Source organism: Eurytemora carolleeae, unplaced genomic scaffold, assembly GCF_000591075.1.
Source record: "Eurytemora carolleeae unplaced genomic scaffold, Eaff_2.0 scaffold376, whole genome shotgun sequence".
NCBI lineage: Eukaryota > Metazoa > Arthropoda > Copepoda > Calanoida > Temoridae > Eurytemora > Eurytemora carolleeae.
In genome coordinates this window covers 64,140-89,588 of record NW_019396529.1, presented here as the reverse complement: position 1 = coordinate 89,588, position 25,449 = coordinate 64,140, and the positions used below count along the sequence as shown (strand labels likewise).

At 31.3% G+C, this 25,449-nt stretch overlaps 1 protein-coding gene across 1 annotated transcript in view; it reads left to right on the top strand.

Annotated features, from left to right (window-relative positions):
- The window catches only part of LOC111704929 (serine/threonine-protein phosphatase 6 regulatory ankyrin repeat subunit C), a 61,574-nt gene extending 42,372 nt beyond the window's left edge, over nt 1–19,202 (top strand). The window contains exons 42-63 of the mRNA XM_023477326.1: nt 836–967; nt 1,680–1,776; nt 2,200–2,244; nt 4,768–4,859; nt 5,796–5,932; nt 6,757–6,836; nt 7,005–7,076; nt 8,098–8,170; nt 9,102–9,197; nt 9,555–9,656; nt 10,325–10,430; nt 10,748–10,811; nt 11,754–11,807; nt 12,599–12,613; nt 14,539–14,599; nt 14,885–14,942; nt 15,693–15,782; nt 15,842–15,888; nt 16,303–16,383; nt 17,247–17,347; nt 18,382–18,445; nt 19,002–19,202. Of these exons, the coding sequence (XP_023333094.1) occupies nt 836–967; nt 1,680–1,776; nt 2,200–2,244; nt 4,768–4,859; nt 5,796–5,932; nt 6,757–6,836; nt 7,005–7,076; nt 8,098–8,170; nt 9,102–9,197; nt 9,555–9,656; nt 10,325–10,430; nt 10,748–10,811; nt 11,754–11,807; nt 12,599–12,613; nt 14,539–14,599; nt 14,885–14,942; nt 15,693–15,782; nt 15,842–15,888; nt 16,303–16,383; nt 17,247–17,347; nt 18,382–18,445; nt 19,002–19,089 (1,755 nt within the window). The 3' untranslated portion in view covers nt 19,090–19,202. The remainder of the gene's footprint in view (nt 1–835; nt 968–1,679; nt 1,777–2,199; nt 2,245–4,767; nt 4,860–5,795; nt 5,933–6,756; nt 6,837–7,004; nt 7,077–8,097; nt 8,171–9,101; nt 9,198–9,554; nt 9,657–10,324; nt 10,431–10,747; nt 10,812–11,753; nt 11,808–12,598; nt 12,614–14,538; nt 14,600–14,884; nt 14,943–15,692; nt 15,783–15,841; nt 15,889–16,302; nt 16,384–17,246; nt 17,348–18,381; nt 18,446–19,001) is intronic.
- The last annotated feature ends 6,247 nt before the right edge of the window (nt 19,203–25,449 follow it).

Genomic DNA, 25,449 nt, shown 5'->3' with positions numbered 1-25,449 from the left:
ACAGCAAATTACATAATTTTAGATTAATTTCTATAATTTCTTTTATTCTTACATTTACCAAGACATTAAAGGATCATGAAGACATAATTTCATGTTAACCTCATTTATTGAGTGCCTTATACGATTCACAACGGTATCTTTTAATCCTTATCTAAGTAACAATAAGGAACTGATTGAGTTCTGTTTCTTGAAGATTTTGAAATTATGATAATATCTAATAAAAGAGAATAACTATTTATAACACTGTTGTTTTGGTTCGTAGTGTTATAAAGATTTTGGACAGAAATTTTCTCTTTATCGAGAAGGTTCTAGCCTTTTTAAAGCTCGGGACAAAATATAATCTGAAAGGCGAGAACCTTCGAGATATGGAGAAAATTTAAGTCCAAAAGTCGTGCCAAAATAATAGTGTTATAGGTGATTTTATGAAACGTTTGTGTACTTGTCTTATTTCAATGGCTATTTCTAGATCAAATAAGCTTTGAAAAAAAGCAGAAGTTAAAACATAAAGTCCATTTTATTTTCATTTCAATTAAAAACATCTTTTGGAAGTATCCTAAATTTTTTGGAGAAAATCCGGGAATCAATTATAACATAGCACACGTGCTATAATGTACAGCTATCATTATAGCGCACGAGCTATAATGTACAGCTAACATTATAGCACAATGATTACTTTATAGCATGTTCATTATGAAATTCCTGATGAAGTGAGGAAGAATGATAAAGTATGAATTTTATGATTTCTTAGTTTTCATTGCTCTGACAAAGGTTCAAATGCCTTTTTGAATTGGATCTGAAAATGGAGAGTTCCTTGATTACGTTTACATTATTTTAGTTTATCTTTAACCTGATGGCGTGTGGGAAGGGGAGCGCCAACAAGCCGATCGAGGACTTCATCACGCACTCCCCGGCCCCCGTGGATCTAGCAGCGAAGATGTCACAGATTTATCACGAGCTGTCCTTCAAGGTTTTCAACTTGACTTTAAAAAACTTATTAAACAAACTCAACGATGTCTCTGAACTAAACTTTTAAAACACAATTCTTCTATAATTTGAAATAAATTAAACATTAAACTTTTTGGCTTTTAAATTAAGTATGAAAGAATATTTTAACCCAATTTGATAGTTTTTTTAATTAAACTAGCTGAAGTGTCCGACGTTGCCCGTGAAATAAAAAACGTCAAAAAATAGATTTAATAAAATAGAATTTTGAAAAAAACTTTGGTTTTCTAAAAAAAAGTGTCGATTTTTATAAAGCCTATATGTTATTGTTACCCCTTGGGTACTCATTACTCATGGAAATTCACTCAAAAGATTTCAGCCAACTTTGTCCAGCCGTTTGGCCAGCTATAGCTAACATACAAAATAAATATACATGTATATATGAGCGAAGAGCTTTATTATATAGATTACAGACTGAAAATAATCATAAAATCCACGAAATTTACAGAAATTCAAAATCTGTGCCTTTGGACATCTTTTAGACATAATATTCACTAAGTTGTATTATTCCTAACTCTAAAATTTGAGATACAACAGGGTTACCCACAAAGGATGAAACTTCAAAGACGACTGTACAGAATTCATTCAGTCGTGTTTCTTTCACTCAGGGTTCCTTGTAGCATTACATTTTTTCTTTCTTTTCCAAAACCATTCCTTAAATTTTATTGATATTTCAGGAGAAAGAGCGAGCCAAGGATTTGGATCAAGCATCACAGTATTGTGAAAATCTTTGCAATGATTTTGTTTCAATTGCTTCAAGCAGTGAGTCTGCAGGTAAACTTTAAACATTAAAAAACTTCCTCCTTTCTAAACTAAAAAATTAAATTTTGTTTTCATAAATTATTAACCCTTTGTTATGTTTTAAACTGCTAAAACTAAAAAATACCAACTAATGCTAATTTACTTTTATCATTTAATATAAATATTTAAGATCTAAATTGGATTGATTCTTTATTGGGTGAGCTATTCACAACTCCAAGGGATGTTGCGTTATTACGGAGAAATTTTTGACAAACGATTTTTGAACTTTCTCTTTGAGATAATGGAACATCCCACTATAATCCTGTACATAGGACTTGATAGTAGCCTCTTGTAGTTAATCTAGTGTATACCCTAGTATACAATAAACATTATTTTTAAGCTTCCTGAACATTTTTACACATTTACACAGCTGCCTACCCTCGCCTTACTATTTAGTGGATAACAATGTAGACGGAGGAGCCGGAAATGTTGAAATAGTTGGTAAACGTGAAAAGACGACATATTTTCTATCCGCCATTTTGTTGCCTGCTTTCTTTTTTCTTCTCTCTCTCTTTACAAGGGTGACACGAAATCCAAGACTTGAAACTTCGTGTTGTTCTTTTTTAAATCTGAATTTTGTCCTGTCTCAAAAGACGAGTATTTAATTTGTAAATATAAAATTTAGGGGTTGAATTATTTTAGATATAAGTTTTTAGGAAAACTGTAAAATATTTTTTTCATTATTTAGGTCAATCTGAAAGCAAAGCTAAAATATATATTTTTCAAAAACTTTCTTAGAAATGTAAAGCTTTCTGACAAAAAACTTCCTGTATTGTCTTTTATTTAATTTTGTGATGTACTTTTTTCGTGTGTGTTTCTCTTCAATTTCTAGGGCATTCTAGATATGTGACATATATTTAATATGTCAACTGCAAACGAAGCAGTGGAAGCAGTGTTGATTTAGAAACTTTTCAGTGTTTAGGCATTTAATTTGTGAGTAAATTAAAAACATAATTAAACTTTAACAGTTTATTGTGAGGGATGACATATGAATTGAAATGAATAAAAGACGATAACAAGTTTTTTTTCATATTTTAATTTCTTTAAATTTCTCGTCAATCAGTAAGTGCAACAGTGTGAACAAAATCTATTGCGTATTTTGAATACAATGAGACTCATTAATCTGTGGTTTATGAAGACGACATCTTTTAATAAAAAAAAGGGTCTGTGTTTAGCACAGAACACTGCAAATTTCCGTGTTGAATGTTCATTGGACTATTCAACATCATAACGTGAGTCTTAAAAGTCGTCTGCCTGCAGTGAGAATCAGAAAAATCTGTAATATAAAGACGACTGTAGATTCAAGCTATTACTTTTATTCGTTCAATATACACGAGACACAGCAGTAGTGTAGTGTTTTCAGACTATTACACTTTATAATTGATTTTTAAGCTATGACAGTAATCTTTTTTACTTCGTTAGAGCATTAAATTCACTTTGAAAGTTGCTTCAATGTCGTCTTCCAATTCCATAGTTTAAAGGGTACCTTTACAAATAAAATTTTTAAAAAAAAGTTATCAAGAAAGAGATTTTATTAGAGCTGTATAATGGGTTTATAAAAAATGCTTTTATACATTTTTAACAGCCGCGTTTAAAATTCGAATGAATTCATAATGTTATCATATTTTCTTGTAATATGTCATTTTAACATTTTAGTCAGTTTAGACCAGATTTGTTTAGTTTAGAAGTATTTAGAAATTTTTAACAGTTACAGTTATATCCTGTCTTATTTTGTATGTACAATTAAAGTCTTAATTATGTCGCGCCATGCGCGCCGCGTCGGGAAAACTTTTCCTTTGTGTTGAAACTCAAATCCGACAATTCAATTTAAAGTTTGACAACGTGCAAAACAAACAAACTATTAAAAAGTTTAAATATGTTTACATTTTTGGCGCCATGAACTTTGTAAATATGTAAATATTATGTATAATTAATAAGTATGGAATTCCAGTCAAGGTATTGTATAATTTGCTCTATTTTTGCATAAATGACGAGTTTGGTCATTTTTCAGACGATTTTTTCTATTTATTGTAGTTAAGTTCAGTTCGAAATTTTAGTCGCTATTTAAAAAAGGTTAATAGGTGCCAACATTCGGATTTTATTACTTGGTAACAATATAACTGCAACTACATAAACATTTTTTAAAACAGATTTTAAACTTTCGAATTGAACCTTTTCTTCATTATAGTAGTTAAATAAGAGTGAACATTTTCCTAATCATCGAATAACAACAATTTCACAAAAAATTAATAAAATGCAATACAGTTTGTATCAAACTCAAAATTCTACCCTTCTAATATTCTGAATTTAAAGCAAATGTTGTTCTGAACATTTTTGAGTTAGTTATTACGCGTAATTGGTCCCTATAACCCATTAAATTTGTTAAAAAATTGTCAACTTTTCTGTAGTAAAAATCAATAAATAGGAAAATATTCACTTTGACCTTTTTTTTGACAAGCCAAGTATAATGATACTTACATATTTACCAAGGAATAAACTACTTTGTTTTAAAGAATAAAGTGTACTGCAACTTTTGGGCGGAATGTAAACAAACTCAGTGCTGCTCCAGGCTGAGCGTTCATGTTTATATTTCTCCCAGAAACTGCAGTACATTATTTGTAAACACAGCTATTGGTATTTCTAGATCCGAAGAATAAAAAGAAATTGTTTAACGAAGCTCCAGAGTTTTCTCCTTGGGGTATTTTCATTTGTGCAGATTTACATTAAGAAATTAAAAGAGAATATAAAACTAACCTTGACAATTATTTTATATCCACAAATTGTTTTACTCCATTTGTGAAACCCAGTTTCCGAAACTGTGTTTCATGAAGATACCTTGTCTTAAGTTTTGGTTTCTAGTTTATTCCTTGATCTTAATTTTCTAAATGTAAAGAACACACATCATTATACTTGGTACATAAATATCCGCTGTCGGCAGTACATAAACCCTGTTGTACTGTTTAGGTAAACTGCTCCAAGCTACGGATAGAAGAAAAGTACCGTTCCTTGATGTTTTGATAGAGTGCGATCAGAAAACCGTAGTCTCCAACGCAGCGGTAATATTTTAGCTATAGATTATTTCAATTTATAGAGAGGCATGTCCGATTCAGTACGGTACCTTTAAATCTTTGTCCGGACTAGGGTGAGGAAGATATCCTCGTCTAGCCGAAGATTGAGTGCAGGGAAGGTTAGGGGTTACATTGTACACTCTTCTATTGGTACTTAATTTTCCCGCCATATAGATAAGAATATCTACGAAATCCTTGAAGAATCAAAGGTTTAAATAGTATCGTTGTAAATTTTACATGCCCCTCTCTTCATGGAAGGTCACTTGAGATTACGAGTACATTTTTTTAAGATTAATGGAATCTTCGTCAAAAGAAAACTAATTGCGTCAAGAGACAAGATGAGATGAAAATTTAACCTTTATCCATGACGCATGAGTCACACTGACCAAACATTTTCAATTTCTAGTTAAAAATGAGTTAAATCCCGTCCATTTTCTTCCTTGTTTTTCTGTCATGAATTAGCAAATCATTTTAGTAGAGAAATTATTCCATTTTTAGATTAAAAACAAGAATAACTCTTTATTCACTTTTTAGACCGCAAGAATCCAACTCAATAAAAAAAATAAAAATAAGCGTCTTATCTTTTTTAGACCTTTATCAATTTGTATGATTTTATTTTTTCAAGAAACGAAGGACAAAAAATACAATTATGTAAAAATTAGGTTTGTAGATTTTTTCCAAAAAGGAGTCCTAATAGTTTTTTTTTAAACTAAATGTGAGAACCAGAAAACTGTCTAATTATAGGAAGGCAACATTAAAATAATATTTAAGAGCAAAAGTGTGACCGCAGTAGATTAGAAAGTACAAATTAAATGACCTTGTTTGTGTACACTACACTGCATGCCTATTTAAGATCATAAATTCAGGCAAAAAGTCGTCTTCCTATTCCACAGTATTCTGTTTCTCATGATGTATGATGTTTAGGTTCAGTCCTACCTGAACGAGCTTTGGCGAGGTGGTTTGACCTGGGTGGGTAGCGGAGTGAAGATGATCCTGCTTGTCTCCTTGATGTTCTTCTGTCCCCCTGTCTGGATATTTTTCTCTCTACCAATAGATATCAAGTAAACAATATTAACACTGTAGAATAGGAAGACGACATTTTATAAATCTTATTGTATTTGATGTTGTTATAAAGCAAGCACTTTTATACAGCTTGAAACACTACTTAGCAATGTGAAATATGTCAGTGGTCAGTTACTTACTATAAGTGTACAGTGTACACTATTAGGACTGGGCGTCGTTCTCAGAGAACGATCGTTCTTTCACGGGAAACAAACGGAATTATCAAGAACGATATGCCATTGTTCCGGAAAAAAGAACGGTCTGGAATCGTTCTATAAGGAACGTGTTATTAGTTTTAATTTATCTGTATGATTGTAAATATTGTTTGTTTGGTGGGGTTGGCCGATGACCGTCCGTGTTACCTCCCTTTATCCCCTCCCTCTCCCTAACTCAGTCCCCCCCCCCTACAATCCTCAGAAACCCGCTCCTCGGAACCGTTCTCGATCAAGAACAAAAAAAGGAACGGGGATAGAACAATTGGAATAACAACAAACGATCTAGCGGAAGGCCATCGAACGAGGAACTAACGTATTAAAAAAAAACAGAAACACGGCCAGTCCTTTACACGGTACACATTGCGGTCTGTGATGTATGATTTTTGAACTATTAAAAATCATAACTTGAGACTAACAGTCGTCTTCCAAATCCACAGTTTTAGGGGTCACACTTTAGCATTGGGAAATCATTTTGTTTGAACTTATCATTTTAGTTTAAAGTCTAGGTTCAAAGAAATCCCATTTTTTGATAAGCTGTTAAAAATAAAAATAAGTTTTGCATTTTCTACAAAACCGCGCAAGTAATTGCAAACAAAAAAATTATTTAGGGTAAACAAGGTTCCGTTTATAAAGTTTTTGTGCCGTTGTGTTTCCCATGCTTACTGGATGCTGCTTATCATAATTACAGGTAAAACATTGTTTTGTTGAAAATCTAAATTTAAAAAATCCAATGAAGTATCTTACATTATTTTCTTTTAAACGAACTTGAAAACAAAATTTTGACAATTTAGAAATTTTAGAAAAATTACAAAAAAATTTTAATAATAATTTTAAAAAAAGCTAATTTTTTGTTTAGCCTGTATTCCTATTGATTCAATTCAAGAACGGAAATCTCTAATACCAACTTGGTATGAGTGGTTTACTCTAGGTTAGTAACAAAACATCATCCTATGTGAGTTTATGAGTGGTTTACTCTAGGTTAGTAACAACACATCATCCTATGTAAGTTAATTGAGTGGTCTACTCTAGGTTAGAAACAAAACATCATCCTATGTAAGTTTATGAGTGGTTTACTCTAGGTTAGTAACAAAACATCATCCTATGTGAGTTAATTGAGTGGTCTACTCTAGGTTAGTAACAAAACATCATTCTATGTGAGTTTATGAGTGGTATACTCTAGGTTAGAAACAAAACATCATCCTATGTAAGTTTATGAGTGGTTTACTCTAGGTTAGAAACAAAACATCATCCTATGTGAGTTTATGAGTGGTTTACTCTAGGTTAGAAACAAAACATCATCCTATGTGAGTTTATAAGTGGTTTACTCTAGGTTAGAAACAAAACATCATCCTATGTAAGTTTATGAGTGGTTTACTCTAGGTTAGTAACAAAACATCATCCTATGTGAGTTTATGAGTGGCTTACTCTAGGTTCATCCTATGTAAGTTTATGAGTGGTTTACTCTAGGTTAGTAACAAAACATCATCCTATGTGAGTTAATTGAGTGGTTTATTCTAGGTTAGTAACAAAACATCATCCTATGTGAGTTAATTGAGTGGTCTACTCTAGGTTAGTAACAAAACATCATCCTATGTGAGTTTATGAGTGGTATACTCTAGGTTAGTAATAAAACATCATCCTATGTGAGTTCATTTCAGGATTTGTGTTTCCATTCCGCACAACATTTATAAAACTTGGAAAAGATTTTTCAGAAACCGACTTTAATGGAATTCCTACGCCGAAGTTAATAAAATAGTTCAACTAGTCACGTATAGTTACCGAGTGCAGTAAAAAAAGTAAATTGTTCAGTTGTTTCTCGTTAATTATTAAATCCGACTTCATAATTTCGTGTATATAAAGAAAGTAAAAAGTGAAGCAGGAAAATTTCTGATTAAAAAATTTTCTGTGATGTAAAATTCCTAATTATTAATACAGAAAATTTTATTTAGTTTGGTTATCCGGTCTATTGCTGGCAGAGCTAACCTCTATGGGTGAATCAAGAGCTAGCTTAGCAAAGATAAGGTAAACTAACATTATACAGTCGTATATATCAATACAGTGAAGACGACTTCCTATTTCTATTTTATTTTTATACCAATCTTTCAAACAAAAACATTATTAATAAAAAGTCGTCTTTGTTGGATAAATATAAACGCCGAACCCTGTAACTAAATGGAATATTATATTTTGTTATGTTGGAATATTGATTTTTATTCATTTTTTTATACTTTTTGACTCACTTACTGCTTTAGAAACTTATCAGTTTCCATTTCTATAAAATCACCAATGAAAATGCAATCAACTTGGGATAGTTTACAGCTAAACATAAACCATTTTATGCATGCAAATAAATCATTCAATTCCACCTTCATTCTCAAATATAAATTTTTAGGAAAACTCATTTTTCGGAGATAGATATATTTTCAATGTACAGAATTTGTTTAGAAAAAATTTCCATAGACAGCTCTATAGTTTAATATAGGAGAGAGCCACCCTTTTTGCTTGAGACTTTGAGATTTGAAAAAATAATTTTGATGGCAAATTTTAAAACAGAATTTCCTTTTTAAGGACGGTTTACATGGGCAGTCCATTTATTCTAACTAGAAAATATGTAGACAGTCCCTTTATTGTTACTAGAAAATACGTGAACAGTCCCTTTATTGTTACTAGAAAATACGTAAACAGTCCATTTATTGTTACTAGAAAATACGTGAAATGTCCATTTATAGTTACTAGAAAATATAGTGTTACTGGAAAATACGTGAACAGTCCATTTATTGTTACTGGAAAATACGTGAAAATTACTAGAAAATACGTACGGTTTCCATATTTTTGAGTAGAATCAGGTTTTCAGAGTACTGTTGTATATCGGGCATTGTCAATCGTGCATGAAGGGTTACTTGAAATTACGCTTACACTCCCTTGAATGAATATTGAGTATGCCTGTATTTAGGCCTGTAATGGTATTCCTGGGTGTAGTCTCTGTAGGGATTCATCTTATTCTCTTTTTCCTTGATCCTGCTTACTACAACGTTATGCTGTTCATCAGGTAAAGTTCTCGTGTTTATTGAGTCTCCCTTTATGTATGCTTTGGATCCTTGATCCGTTGGATCCGCAATATCTTCGCTTCCTGGATCCGGATCTAAGGGGCTATTATCACCCAACACATGTTAAAGAAACAAATTTTATTTTTTAAAAATAATTAAATCTTGAAGAAAAATGTTGAAAACGTAGATTCGAATCTTTCATGAAATGAAATGAATCCTAAGCACTGCGGCTTGAGTTTGAGGAAAGCGATCAATTCATTTGCATTTACTACATAAACTTAACCTCTAGCTTAGCATATTGTTCTGATCAACCTACTGATTGACCTGTTTAATTTTTATTGAAGTTTCTTTTTGTTTAGAAATCAGTTTTTGGCATTTGCTTTCCTGATTTCCTGTGTCCTGGTCCTGGATTTCCTGTCCTTTCATTATCTTTTCGGACCATGGGCTATCATCATTTCAAGGTAAATTATTTTCATATTTTAATACCAGGGTTTTAATGTCAGGATCGCTATTTGTACTGTCTACTATTTATATTCACCTGAAAACATTTAAATATTTACACAGATCAATAATAATTCATAATTAAAGAATTCGCAGAATTTTCTGGGTTTTTTTTCTTAAAGGATTTCTTTTAAAAATTTAACATCTGAATTTTATTAATAAAACTTGGATTCATCTAATTCAAAGACAACAAATAAACTGAATGATTCCCTAAAACTTAATTCTCGTATATTTTCAACCTGAATTTTATTTCAAAGGTTAGATTGAAATCAGTTTGCAAAGAAAAAGGGATCAGAAAATTGGAGTTTTTTTTTCAGAAATTTTGAATATTTCTCCGGGAGAAATGTTCAAAGTTCGAAATTTTTTTCCCCAAAGAGTTTTTTTAAAATTTTATGGTCAACTCTGGGCAGTTTAAAATTTGTTTTCTTCGGAGGCCGAATTTAGAGAATTTAAGCCACGACCTAAATTTGAGACGCGGCTTAAATATGGTTGGTTCCACAAGTTTGTATTTAATGTTCCAAGATTTAAGTCGGCGCTCCATTAAAACCGGTTCTTGGCAGATTAAAAACGCGGCTCACATTCATTAAATTCTGACTCAGTATCCCATTAAAAAAAACTGTGTTTTTAGCTTGATTGTTGATCTGGCGAAGTTTATGACGGTGTTGAGCTTGTTCTTAATCGGGTTCACCATGCTCATCACAGCACTCAACACACCTTTCTACTCACTTACAGATGTAAGTACATCAGTAAAGGGACTAAACTGACCTCATGGCTAATTAAAAAACGGCATTTCTGATTCACAACGATTATACTCTTTCAATATATCGATGCTGTTGAACGTATTGTAGTTTATTTAGCTTGAAAAGTGTAAAATTCTGACAATTTCTGACAAATGTAGGTTCGATCAGTCTGCAGCGTTCTGTGTGTTTACATTCCTCCCAAAACTGCAGTATGCTTCAATTCCTTTGGTCGAGTTTATTTTGGTCATTTTTGATAGATCGGTACTGTCGTCGTTTCATATAATTTCTTCTAATATTTTGTTGTTGTAAAGGCTGAAGAAGACGTAGAAGAAGTCTCTGCTGGGACTGCTAGCTCTGATGTCAAGGAATTCACAGGTTAACATCACATTTTTAAATTCAGAAAATAATTTAAATCGAAAAAATAATATCTAAAAGATATCTATCCGCTGACTTAATGACCATTTTTTTCATTTTTCTCAGCAGCAATAATAATAATAATAATAATAATAATAAAATGTATGGCATTTAAAAAACTTTTATTTAAAAATTTACTATAAATATCACGCTTGCAAAGTAATGCTTTCCTCACTATATAAAACTTAGCATATATATATGTCAGCATCTACATTCTTCAGCTTAAATAGTAATCTTTGTTTAGATAACACATTTTTTGAAATAGAATGAAATAAAAGCAGTTACTTATGATTTTTAATAAAATAACTTTTTTAGGAAAAGCACATAATCATGTAAATAATCACGCTGATAAAATAATGCTTTGAAAATGCTTTTAAAAAATGTTAAAAAATGCGTATTTGATTTTTATTTATTTCAGGAGTTTTTTAATACAAATTGGTCCAATTCTAGTCGTTAAAGCCAACATTTATTCTAATTTTTTTTGTTATTTTTTAGTTAAATTGCATCTCAGTTTTCTTTAAAAAACTGTAAACGTAATTTCAATTTGACTCCAGATATACAGAATGTCTTGTCTGATTCACAACAGTACCTTTAAAAGCTTTGTCAAGAATCCATTAGATACTTTTTATCTTCTCTTTGGAAATTGAATAAAATACCATCTCCTTTACTTTTTTCACATGATTATTTTCAATTGTGGTTTTGACTTAAGCATTTCTGCTTCTGAAACTTTGAAGGAAATTATTAGAAATAAACAATCTCAAGCTAGAAAACCGACAATATCTTCCACATTATCTGATCAGATAAAGGTTTTAAGGATAATATTGTGGGTCGGGCATTTCTACTTTAAATGGAAAGTTTTAAAACTAAACATCTGTTAATTTGATTGAAATTAATTTCTACCAGGGTTTAAAGGTGGTCGTAGGGGCGGCCTGGAGTATGGACCGGAGATAGAGTTTGGTGGGTTTAAACTGTGTGATCTTGTTTTTAGAGTTGACAGGGATTTATATTTTCCAGAGACCTAACCCCTTCCTACCCTCCCCCCTCTCCCACTCAATCATGTCGTCTTTTTATACAGTGTGTCCCACTAAACGATACAATTTAAAGACGACCATTTGAAGTTATAAAACAGGTAAAGTGCCCTTGAAAACAGCAAACAGATCTCTTTATCTTACACGAGACTAGCACAGCTAAAGAATTATAATGTAAGCATAGTTATTTCAGAGGTGTGCGCATTTTTAGTACTGTAGACACCGCGCTGAGAGAACTGGTTTTGTACGCAGAGAATACGCACATCAATTAACTTTCCTTGCCTTATTACCTTGAGCAAAGCCCAGGTTTCAAGAGCAGCTTTATTTGCGGTATAATAATATCTAACTGAAACACTTCATATCTAACCATTTGGAGTCTTTAAACTTTCATGCTAAATGGGATACACTGGATGTTTTATATGTTTATGTAATAGGCAATTTTATGCAAACCCAGAGAATTTGAGAAAAAAATTGAAATTTTTAATTTATCAAATAGCAAAAAGGTTGGTTTTTGTGTGTAAAATATAGATTCCTGATTTTCTAGATATTCAGTGTTTAGTGAGACATGTTCTTTGATTTAGAATATTTACTCGTGAGTTTAACTGTTTTTAACTAACTGTTGACAGAGGTTTGGTTTTGTGAACCAGAATTGATGAAAACTTCAAAAGAACGATGAATCTGAGTTTTAATTGTTTAGATGATCATATTGTTTATTTTCAGTAGGAGAGCATACAGGTTGTGGTTTGTAGATCATCATTTTTATGTTTTATAAACTGCATGCCTGCATGATATTGTATGCTGCATGCCGGAATAATAAATTTCTGCATGCGATGAAGTATAAAAGGTATTCACAACAATCAGTTTTCTAACAAAGCTTGATCCCTGCATCCTGCTGTTCTTAATTTAACACATATTGGTTAAACAAATATTCATGGTGTAAAGAAACTGTTCTTGAAATTAAATAGAGTTTAGGCTTACTCCTAATTTTACTTTAATAAATTATAATTTTGATTAGTCCAATAAACATGAAACACAGCAACGGAGCAGAGTACTGTACAGTGTACACGGACCTATTTAATTTTTTTTGTTTAGGCTACACTGTTAAAACTATTTCCTTTATAAAACATCAAAGCTACGACCTAAATGTCGTATTCCTATCCAACAGTGTTTGGGTTTCCCTGTAAACATATTAAATTAATTTTAACACAAATCAATGCCACCGACCCAAATAAATAGATTTATAATTTAAACTTTTAATTTGTTTTAAATATCATGACATCAGTTAAACATTTTCGATATTATTTCGCTTCACATTGTACTTGATAATGCAAATTTAATACATGCAAAACATTATGACAGAAAACTTATGTAAAAATTAGATATCATTATTATCGGTTATATAATAAAGACAGTGTGGTAACAGTTCGCCCAATCATGTTTCACCCAAGCATGTTTCACCCAAAATGTTTCACCCAATAACGTTTCACCCAATATAACGTTTCACCCAATTCACGTTTCACCCAAATTACATTTCACCCAACTCGTGTTTCGGCCAAACAACACTTACTAGAGAGTTTCACAAACAAATTAAAAATAAATTTCTTGCCAAGTTTATTTTGAATTTTTACAAATTTTATCTTTAAATTTATATAAGTTGTATACATAAGGACACAGTTGATATTCTATTCTTGAACTATTCAAGTTAGGCATCCTCTAGCGGAGTCAAAACATGAACTCCTTGATGAAGTTAGGATTGCAGGTTTGAAGTGCAACCTTAAGATTTGCCATCCGGGCTGGCTGACGTTCAGTTATAGATCGGTTTGGGTTGGCACGCCTGACTGTAACCAGCTCTTGTAGCTTGGTCCTGGCCAAGATATCCTCCGTTTTCAACATTTATGTAATTAGCTACATGTAACTGCGCCGCCATGTTGAGCGATCAAAAGTGATTTGCAGATTTTGAGCACACAGGTTGGGGATTTACAACAATATGCATTAATATATTTGACTAACTCGGGAACCCAGCTTTGTTTGTATATATGAGTTTATAATTTTTTAACCAATCTCAGAAGATTCCCATGATTCTCCTGATTTCCCCGTTCAAAATTTGTGGCAAATCGGCCCAAGGGTTTATGATTTATGATCGGAAATTGGTCAATAAATTCATGAATGTATGTTAGAGGAATACACAAAAAATTGGGTGCAACAAGTAGGTGTAATTTGGGCGAAACATGAGTTGGGTGAATCGTAATTTGGGTGAAACGTAGTATTGGGTGAAACTGTTATTGGGTGAAATGTGATTGGGTGAAACGTGTTTGGGCGAACTGTTACTACACAGTAAATGCCGATCTATACAGACTCTTATAAGCTTTACATGCTTTTTTTTTAGAAATTAAGTAAGTATTTATGAGTTTGAAAATGCAAATTTGAAAATTTATTGTTTAATTTTGAAGGCTAAATTTAAGAATTTTTGTTATTGCATGAATTTACATTAAAATAGTATCAATTTTAACCATTTGAACCATATTTTATAAACTAAAATTTATATGTATTTTAATATTTTCACAAAAGCAGGCACTATTAGCTCTAACTTAATAGATATATTACCAACAATGAAATTAGTTTTTGTTTTGTTTTAATATTAATTCTTATTTATAATTTAGGAGCAAGAATGCCTTTGGAGGCATTCTTACAGCTTTTCCAGTCAATCTTTGGACTTGGAACGTAAGTTTATTATCACATTCCTCATTCTGTAAATTTTGTAAGTTTATTATCACATTCTTGATTCTGTAAATTTTGTAAGTTTATTATCAACCTTTTCGTTAAAAAAGAGTAAAGTTCTGTCCAAAAACTTTATAGCACGCGAACCAAAATAACAGTGTTATAAATAGTTATTCTGACATCCCAAACATTATGAAAAACAAACACTATGTTCATATTATGCAAACAAATTGTTTCAAAAACTCAATCAATTCCTTTCATTTAAATTAAAAAGCTTGTTTTCCTAAGATGGCGTCAGACAATGATGACTCCTAAAAACCCTGAATGGACGAGTTGGTTGTTCCAGGTAAACTCTCGAGAAACATAATTTCTTTGACTTGTTTAAGCTAGATATATTAAATTATGGAGCTTTATTTAAAGTGCCCGGAAATGCCAGTGGAATAAAAAAAAATGAATTTCGAAAAAACATTTTCGCTACAATTTGGTCCAGGCGTTTTGACAGGTATAGCTAAATATATATATACAAATATATATGTTATCCATATAATCTATAAAAATATATAATATTGATATTTTCAATATCGTACTGTCTAGGCTGTGTAAATGTTGTACATGACGGTAACTACTATAGTTCTGATCAATCTACTGATAGTTTCACTATTGTACTGTCTAGGCTGTGTACATGCTGTACATGACGGTAACTACTATAGTTCTGATTAATCTACTGATAGTTTCACTATTGTTTGTACTGTCATGTACATGTTGTCTAGGCTGTGTCTAGGCTGTGTATATGTTGTACATGACAGTAACTACTATAGTTCTGATCAATCTCCTGATAGTTTCACTATTGTACTGTCTAGGCTGTGTACATGTTGTACATGACGGTAACTACTAAAGTTCTGATCAATCTACTGATAGTTTCACATTGTACTGTCTAGGCTGTGCACATGTGGTACATGACGGTAACTACTATAGTTCTGATCAATCTACTGATAGTTTCACTATTGTACTGTCTAGGCTGTGTACATGTTGTACATGACAGTAAATACTATAGTTCTGATCAATCTACTGATAGTTTCACTATTGTACTTTCTAGGCTGTGTACATGTTGTACATGACGGTAACTACAATAGTTCTGATCAACCTACTGATTGCTATGATGTCAGACACTTACCAGAGAATCCAGGTAAGATTTTTTTTAAAAATATTTAAACGTTTTTCCTTTTCATTTCTCTCTTTTTTTAGCAACAATCAGACATAGAATGGAAATTTGGACTGGCAAAACTGATCAGGTAAAGGATTTAGAATTGTTTATTCAACATATCTTTTGTTAAAGGTCAACATATCTTTTGTTAAAGGTCAACATATCTTTTGTTAAAGGTCAACACATCTTTTGTTAAAGGTCAACATATCTTTTGTTAAAGGTAATTTGAATCGATTGTTTAGCTATATAGAAACTCAAAAGTTATTTATAATAAAAAAAAGTTCATTAATACAATGATGAATGAAACAGAGAAAATCTTCACCACATGCTGGTCCTTTTTTCTAAACTTTGATTGTCGGTGGGCCCTGTTTCATTTTTTTCTTATCATTATACAACATGAAAACTTTTTATTTTCAAGTTGTTGAAATCCACGAAGAAGCACCTCTTATCGTTGAAGGAAACCCCTCTAACCCCAAAAACGGCTATATTTATAATTGTTCAGATCAATGGCTCGAACTGATTTCTCACCCTCACCCATCAACCTTGTAACAACCTGGGTTGTTTATATATCCAACATGATTAGGTTTAGTATAATAATATATATCCAACCTGATCAGGTTTAGAGTTTATATATTCAACCTGATCAGGGTTACAGTTTATATATCCAACATGACCAGGTTTAGATCGTTTATATATCCAACCTGATCAGATTTAAAACCTCTAGTCTGTATGTATCTACAACGTCATGGTTAGTGGTCATAACTGCATATGATTAGGTTTGGAACTTGTTTATTAATAAAGTCATATGCCTGTTATTGGTCCAAAAGTGAAACATTTTTAAAAAGTAAATTTTTCATTTTGTTACGTTTTTTTAAGACAAGAACAACGTGTACATGAAAGAATATTGATGAATTAATTATTAAATTAATCTTAAAGTATCATGACTTTTTGATTTCTACTTTTACTTCTACTTCTACTTCTACTTGTACTTCTACTTCTACTTCTTCTTCTACTTGTACTTGTACTTCTACCTCTACTTTTACTTCTACTTCTACTTCTACTTCTACTTCTACTTCTACTTCTACTTCTACTTCTACTTCTACTTCTACTTCTACTTCTACTTCTACTTCTACTTCTACTTCTACTTCTACTTCTACTTCTACTTCTACTTCTACTTCTACTTCTGCTTCTACTTCTACTTCTGCTTCTACTTCTACTTCTACTTCTACTTCTACTTCTACTTTTGCTTCTACTTCTACTTTTACTTCTACTTCTACATCTACTTCTACTTCTACTTCTGCTTCTACTTCTGCTTCTACTTCTACTTCTACTTCACTTCTAATTCTACTACTACTTCTAATTCTACTTTTACTTCTACTTGTAATTCTACTTCTTATTTGACTTCTACTACTACTTCTGCTTCTACTTGTACTTCTACTTGTATAGATCTGCTAAGAAGAAGAGAGTATCTCACTACTCCAAGATGAACAATGCCCCGAGTGGCCTGAATGCTTCTGGTTCATTGAAGACCAGTAAACCGGATATAAGTAAGTGGTAGTAAACCAGATATAAATAAGTGTAATTAAACCGGATATAAAAAGGTGTTAGTAAACCGGATGTAAGTGTCAGAAAACCGATTATAAGTCAGTGTTATTAAACCGGATATAAATAGGTGTTAGTAAACCGGATGTGAGTAAGTGTTAGTAAACCGGATATAAGTAAGTATTAGTACACCGGATATAAATAAGTGTTAGCAAACCGAATGTGAGTAAGTGTTAGTAAACCGGATATAAGTAAGTGTTAGTAAATCGAATATAAGTAGACGTGGTAGTAAATCGAATATAAGTAAGTGTTAGCAAACCGGATATCTAAGTGAGTGTTAGTAAACCAGATATAAGTAAGTGCTATCCATTAAATCAGATATAAGTAAGTGCTATCCAGTAAATCAGATATAAGTAAGTGCTATCCAGTAAATCAGATATAAGTAAGTGCTATCCAGTGAATAAAATATGAGTAAGTGCTGATAAAGCAAAGAAAAAAGTCCAAACCTAAAACTCAATGTTTAATGTTGAGTTGAACCTTCGCATAACAATTAGTAAATCATGAAAAGGAATCATGGGTCTTGGCTACAAACTCAGAATTTCTCAATCCTATATCTTGCAACCTAATTTCGTATTCCTTAGATATTTAAAACTCTGTTAGACTACCCAATCCGGTTTCAATGTTATAAGAATTTGAAAATTTGAGTTTGCAGCAAAAACTCGATTTATTTTAACAGATTTTTTTAAAGGAGGGATTTCAAGCATTTCTAAAAATAGTTGAATGAACGATCTTAAAGTATCTACATTTGGACGACCAATAGAACTGTGGAATACGAAGACGACTGTTAGACTAAGGTTATGATTTTGAATAGTCCAATGAACATCAAGCACAACATTGTGTACTGTTAAGTCTATAACAGGATCCATTTTATATTATAGGTTTATTTTAAAGTTAATGGAGAAAATATTTGTATAACATCGTCATCTACAGTTTTATGGGTCCCACTGTACTGTATAATATATAATTTGAATTGTACAAGATGGAACAGGATTAAAGGTTCCGTCTGCTCCTGGTCCGTCCTTCGGATCTACTTCAAGTTTCAGGTAATATAAAAATTTAAAACAAACATTTTTTTTAATTTAAAGGGACTGGTCACGTTTTTAAGATTTAAAGGAAATGTACACTTTTTAAGCTCTAAGGGAAATGTGCACGTTTTCAAACTTTAAAGGGACTGGACACGTTTTAAACTTTAAAGGGAATGTACACGTTTTTAAACTTCAAAGGGACTGGACACGTCTTTAAAATTTAAAGGGACTGGACACGTTTTTAAACTTTAAAGGGACTAGACACGTCTTTAAAATTTGAAGGGACTTTACACGTTTTTAAACTTTAAAGGTACTAGACACGTCTTTAAAATTTGAAGGGACTTTACACGTTTTTAAACTTTAAAGGTACTAGACACGTCTTTAAAATTTGAAGGGACTTTACACGTTTTTAAACTTTAAAGGGACTAGACACGTCTTTAAACGAAGATATCTCCATCATTGAGATTTTGATAAAGGTTAAAAGGGCTTAACTGTTAATGGTTCATTTAACACAATTTAAACCTTTTCCAGACCTTTAAGAAATTTATTTATCTGGAACTACTTTTGTTTTCAGAGATAAGAGAATGATAGAGAACGTGTTGGACTGGAATGCTATTGTTAAGAAATATTACGCTGTCGTCAAAAATTCGAAAGAAGATTAAAGCTGAAGATATACACGACAAAGGAGTCTTTGCCACCGCTTAAATTTTCTAATCCTTATATCTTTGCTACCGGATGGTGTAAAGCTTTAAAATTTAATTTTTTTTTATCGAACAGAATTCATAGTTTGAAATGGTTCACGACACTGGGTTTTAAAGATATATGACATAGAAAATCAGAGTTTGTGGCAACGACTCAATTACTATTTTTCATTGCCCTAAATTAAGAATAAAAATGTGGCAATTTTACAACAGTATACTTTGGTGACCATGCATGAAAACATTTTAAAAAATTGTTCGTTTAAAAAGTAAATAACAGGGTTATAACATTTAAAGATTTTATTATTATTTCGTATTTACAACAAGTAATTGTAAATTCAACAAGAAAAAAGGTTTATTTTTAAAAGATCGTATTTTTCAAATAAATTCAAGAAACGTTTTTTTTCAAGTTTTATAAATAGTGTTTTCAGTAAAGTTCTACAACAAGTTTTATTCATATTAATTGTTGATACAAATTATTATATAAATCGTTTAACCAATTTAATGTTTAAAAATTATGTTCGTACCATTCAGAAAAAGAAGGCCTGAAACCTAATATTGCGTTAACCCCTGAATTTTTAGATTTATGCGTATATTTAATGTGTGTTAAAAGTTCCCTCAAAATCTAAATGTAAAATATTAGTTCAAAACTATTAAACTGTTTATACTATTTACTTACTGTATATTTATTGTGTAATATATTATAATTGTATACTGTATGTTTATGAATAGCATATATTTTAAAGTTTTGTTACCGAAATCTAGAAAACAATTCGGTAAAAAATCACATAAAACAATAATATTAAGTGAACAATTTTGATTGATATTTATCGTTGGTTTTGGACAAATCAATACTTAATAAATTAATCTTAAAAGATCCTTTTAAAAGAAAACCCTTCTTTTCGATTTTTTTTTGCTATTTTTATGAAGTCATTCTTAAAGAGACTGTAGACGTAATTTCAAGTGGCCTTTCACTAACAGATTCACAACCGCTACAGCTTGCAACAGAAACAAAGGAGAAAACTGTGAGAATTAAACAGTTTCTATGCTAGAATAACGACAATATCTACGACATTAGTGATCAGATAAAGGTTAAAATGGTATCAATGTGAATCGGGAATCTTGAATCTACAATTACAGCCCCTTTAAAACTTCAAATAATTGTCTATATAAGATTAATTAAGAAAAGTTTTATTATTAACCTGTTATATTCTTAATGTTTAAAATATCTATTTGCAGCATGATGTTTCCAATGTTTCTAAATTTATTTATCCAAAACCGTTTTTAAAATTTGATATTTGTTATAATTGAGGGCCTTATATTCTCATTTTGTTGTTTATAATCATAGATTAATAACATATACTAATAGAACACAAGATGTCGTCTTTTCAAGATTTAGGGGTATTTCGTTCACAATATCCCTGAGGCAGAAACATTCAAATAAGTTACGCGCAGTCTCTCTCTGTGTTTTGTAATTCAACGCAGCATGCGCGTAACTCCTTTGGGATTCTGCCTCAGGGTTATTGAAAGACGACATTTAATGTTCTATCTGTATTGTTAATAATCTATGTTGATAATCATCTACTTGTAGTTAAACAATTTGACAAACAAAGGAACTGATTACTCGACTCAAACTCTAATTATCTCATCCTTATAACTTTACAACCTGATGGCGTATGACATTTGACATTTGAGTTTGATAGAGTTTGAGGTGACTTGACATTAATTTAAATAGATTTAAAATGTGACTCGTCAAAAATCTTGACACGCGGGTACTAAACTGAAACATCTATATTGAGACTTGTGGCAATTCTATTAGTTTTGGACAGTTTTTACATGAGAACCTTATAGAGTGGAATCCGTGGGAATTCGAAATTGTTGAAATGTTCCACTCCTTAAGGTTTGCGTGTATTTTCTGTCTCAGAAAGTAACAAACTAATGATTAATCTGTCTTTATATATAATAGATTATCTCTGTTTCAAAGTTTATCATTTTGCATACCTCGAAATATATGTTCAATTTGATTCAATTATTATCTATACGTGGAGACTGGAGACTGAGAGTAAGGGTGATTTGTGACTTTTTTTTAAAGAAATCAGCTAACCGCACACGAGTGGTTGATGCGTTTTCACTTTAAAAGTATCTTACAATAAAATATATATTTTAAATACGTCCATACGATTGCGAATTGCAATTTGATATCAAAGAAATGCCATGAGACACAGGACGGGATAAATAAAAGGTTTATTTAATTTTGCATGAAAAACACTAATTTTGCATGGAAAACAAGCCGAATTTTGCATGTGAAACAAGTCGACTAATTTTGCATGGAAAACAAGCCGACTAATTTTGCATGGAAAACAAGCCGACTTATTTTGCATGGAAAACAAGCCGACTAATTTTGCATGAAAAACAAGTCGACTAATTTTGCATGAAAAACAAGCCGACTTATTTTGCATGAAAAACAAGTCGACTAATTTTGCATGGAAAACAAGCCGACTTATTTTGCATGAAAAACAAGTCGACTAATTTTGCATGTGAAACAAGCCGACTTATTTTGCATGAAAAACTAGCCGACTTATTTTGCATGGAAAACAAGCCGACTTATTTTGCATGGAAAACACTAATTTTGCATGTAAAACAAGCCGACTAATTTTGCATGGAAAACAAGCCGACTAATTTTGCATGGAAAACAAGCCGACTTATTTTGCATGGAAAACAAGCCGACTAATTTTGCATGGAAAACAAGCCGACTTATTTTGCATGGAAAACAAGCCGACTTATTTTGCATGGAAAACAAGCCGACTTATTTGTATGAAAAACAAGCCGACTTATTTTGCATGGAAAACAAGCCGACTTATTTTGCATGGAAAACAAGCCGACTTATTTTGCTTGAAAAACAAGCCGACTTATTTGTGCTATTTTGCGCGGGAAGATTTTAAAAAGTTTGCAAATTTAAGCTTCGCAAACAAAATATAAATTTTCTTATTTAGAAGACGATATTTAATTACTTCAGAGAAAAAAATTTGACTTTTCTCGCATTGTTTTGTTTTAATGGGTGTACCAAATTTTTTTTTTATTCTCTTATTTAGATTCTATTTAGATTCAAACATCTCCTAGGCGTTTTGAATTTGTTTGTTTGGAATTGGGAAAAAGTTGAAAAACAAACGAGCACTTTTAACACCTTTCGTTTAATTTTTAATTCAAAATGGCAATTTTAATATTTAGGCTTTTATTTGATTAGAAATATCTTAATCTGACTGAATCAACAATTATCAAACTATGCTAAACAAAAACAACATAATTTCCTAGGAAAAAAAGATTAATCCAAGTAAATCAATAAACTAGGAAAAACTTAAATTCCCCCGATAGACAGGACTGCAGGTGTTGATACTTCGTTAGAATATTATTTATCATTATTTATTAACTTTGCTTAGTCTTCATGCATTACCAGACTAGTACACAGGAAATAGATAACATTGTTTCAAAATTTCATAAACGCATAATTGCATAATTTTAAAATTTCTTAATTGCATAATCTGAAAATATCCTAATTGTATAACCTTAAAATTGTATGATTATCTTCATGATTTTTATTAAACTTAATGGAAGAAATTCAAGTCACTGAACGGCAGGGGCGGCCTAGAGGGGAGGGGGTGCCGGCCCCCTCCCTAAGGAAAGTCATGATATGAAATAAAAGCATCAAGGGATGATCATGATACAACGAAATAATATTTAATAAATGACCTGAACTGAAACACCTTTTTCATTTATTTTCTTATCTTTATATTTATAGTTCTAATATGCATGCATGCATGCCATCTTAGGCCGCGGCTCAAATATGGTTGGTTCCACTTAAAATTGTATTCAATTGTTCAAAATTTAAGCCGGCGCTCATTTAAAACCGGTTTATGGGGGTTTTGAGACACGGCTCAAATTCATTAAATTCGGACTCTGGTTGTTTGACTTATCATTAATCATAAATGCTTGTCTCTCTCTCAAAAAAAGGAATTTTTTTTAATGAGTAACGTGGTTTAAATAATTATTAATTCTTTTTTTAATGAGTAACGTGGTTTAAATAATTATTAATTCTTTTTTTTAATGAGTAACGTGGTTTAAATAATTATTTATTCTTTTATTAATCATTTTCTTTCTTAGCATTTTAAAAACCAGAAACACCTCTTTATTGTTTAATAAAAATTGTATTTGAAAATTAATGCATTTGTTATTATTGTGCTTGGGGGAAAAGCCAGCAAACAATGGAATAGAAAGACGACATTATAATAGCAATACTTAAGCGTTTTGATGTTGAATTACAAGGCAAATATTTTTACTAGTAACTTAGCAAAGCACTAATTAAGTGAAATGGGTCTATTTACACTGTACAACTACTATGTCTAATATTCATCGAACTGGCTTAAGTCCTAACTTGAGTTTAAAAGCCATCTTCCAATTTCAGAATTTTCTGGTTATCATTGTAAAAATTCATTAAACACGTAATTTAAACGATTTATTAAATTATTAGTGAGCGCTCAAAAAAGAATATATAATCACAAACATTACTACCTTTGATTAGATATGTATAAATGTTAAAAATACTAAAATGTTCCATATTGTTTATTTAAATGGAAAATTCGTTTTAATTATTAAGAAGCAGTTTAAATTGCTATTCAAATTATGAATTGCACAGCGACTTAATTGTTTATTTCTTAATTACCGATATTAAAGTTATGCTAAATCGATCTCAATAAAAATATTTCATTTTTTATATGTAAATCTGGAAATGTGATGATCAATAAAGAATGAAAAATTACTGGTTTTTGTTATATTTTTAGGGGGGCCGGCATTTGTTTTTATATATATGAGCACCCCCCTCTGAGATATTGGTTTAGTCCGCCCCTGCTGAACGGTATTTTACAATCCAATCGATCTGATCTAAATTAAGAAAAAAATGTTTTTATAAGTCTGTTTTTTGTCTTTTAAACGATCTCCTATATGACTTAAATTCTCCAATACATGCGTAATCTTGCAAATACAACTATAAACTTTTATATTTATCATTTTTGTTTCATCTTAAAAAAAAATTGCTTGTTTGATTAGATATATATATTTTTCTGTGATTATCCTTTACTCCTTACATACTCGTTCTAGACTTTTAAAATGGTTTATTGATTAACTTTACAATACAACTATATGTCGTGATACAGCTTTAAGAAATAGAAGAAAGCCATTTCATGTGAGAGGGTATGGGGGGGGGGCAGGGGCGTTCATATTACAATCGAAGTCATTGTGAACGTATACTCCGAATAAGTAACATCGCATAAATTATTTTTCACAACCTTTATGAAACTAAATGTTAAGTAAAGCTAACTTTAGTGAATATATAAAGATTAGAATAATAAATTGATTTATTTTTAGCTCAACTGTTTTGAAAAATAATCCAAGTTAAAACTGCGGAAAAGTTCTTAAGTTATTTTTTCTTTTGAAATATATAATAAGACAGATTAACCCGGTGTTAGTTTGAACAAAGTATAGAGATGATTAATTATTAAGCGCTATCAGCTGGTTCTACCCTATCTATGTAGCTAAACTTCCGAGTATTTTAAACTATAAAAAGTTTTTGTCTACTAAAATTTAATGTGGTTGACCCATTTACAAGGTGTGTTTTATAAAGTGGTTTTTCTTTAAAAGTGACATGCTCGCGGATTTATCACACAGAATAATCGGAGGAAATTGCCAGGATAAGAATCTTTCAATTTGAAAATTCGACAATATCTTCCACAATATTAACAAAGGTTATTACGGGATACATTTTTTTTTACAGCATGGCCATATTTAAATTATTACAATATGGTCCCTTTGAGAGCAAAGAGCTCCTGGTTAGGTATGACTACACAGTACATATATTTGGTACCTATTTATCTATCTATTTTGTGTGTGAATCAAGCGGTGTAGCGTATCCGAGCATAACAATAGCGTACATTGCAGGCCTCCATACAACGGGTTAATAAAACAGCAGTACTCACCCTTCCTTCATCAAAACGTAACTGATTTTGTAATCTGATGTAACGTAAATTAAATCTGAGGAGTTTGTTTATTATACAGTGAACAGTGGATCAGTGATTTTAAGAAGGAGGGTTAGTAATATTTTGGACAGGTTCAGCTGCAAGAAATGACATCATTTCAACTAGTTTTGCATAAGTACTTTTAGTTTTATGAAGACAGAAAATTGTGATGGGTTACAAATGGGAGCATTGTAAACAAATGACCAAGTTACATAGTTACTCAATGACATTTTATGTGAAACTATAAAAAGAGTATTTC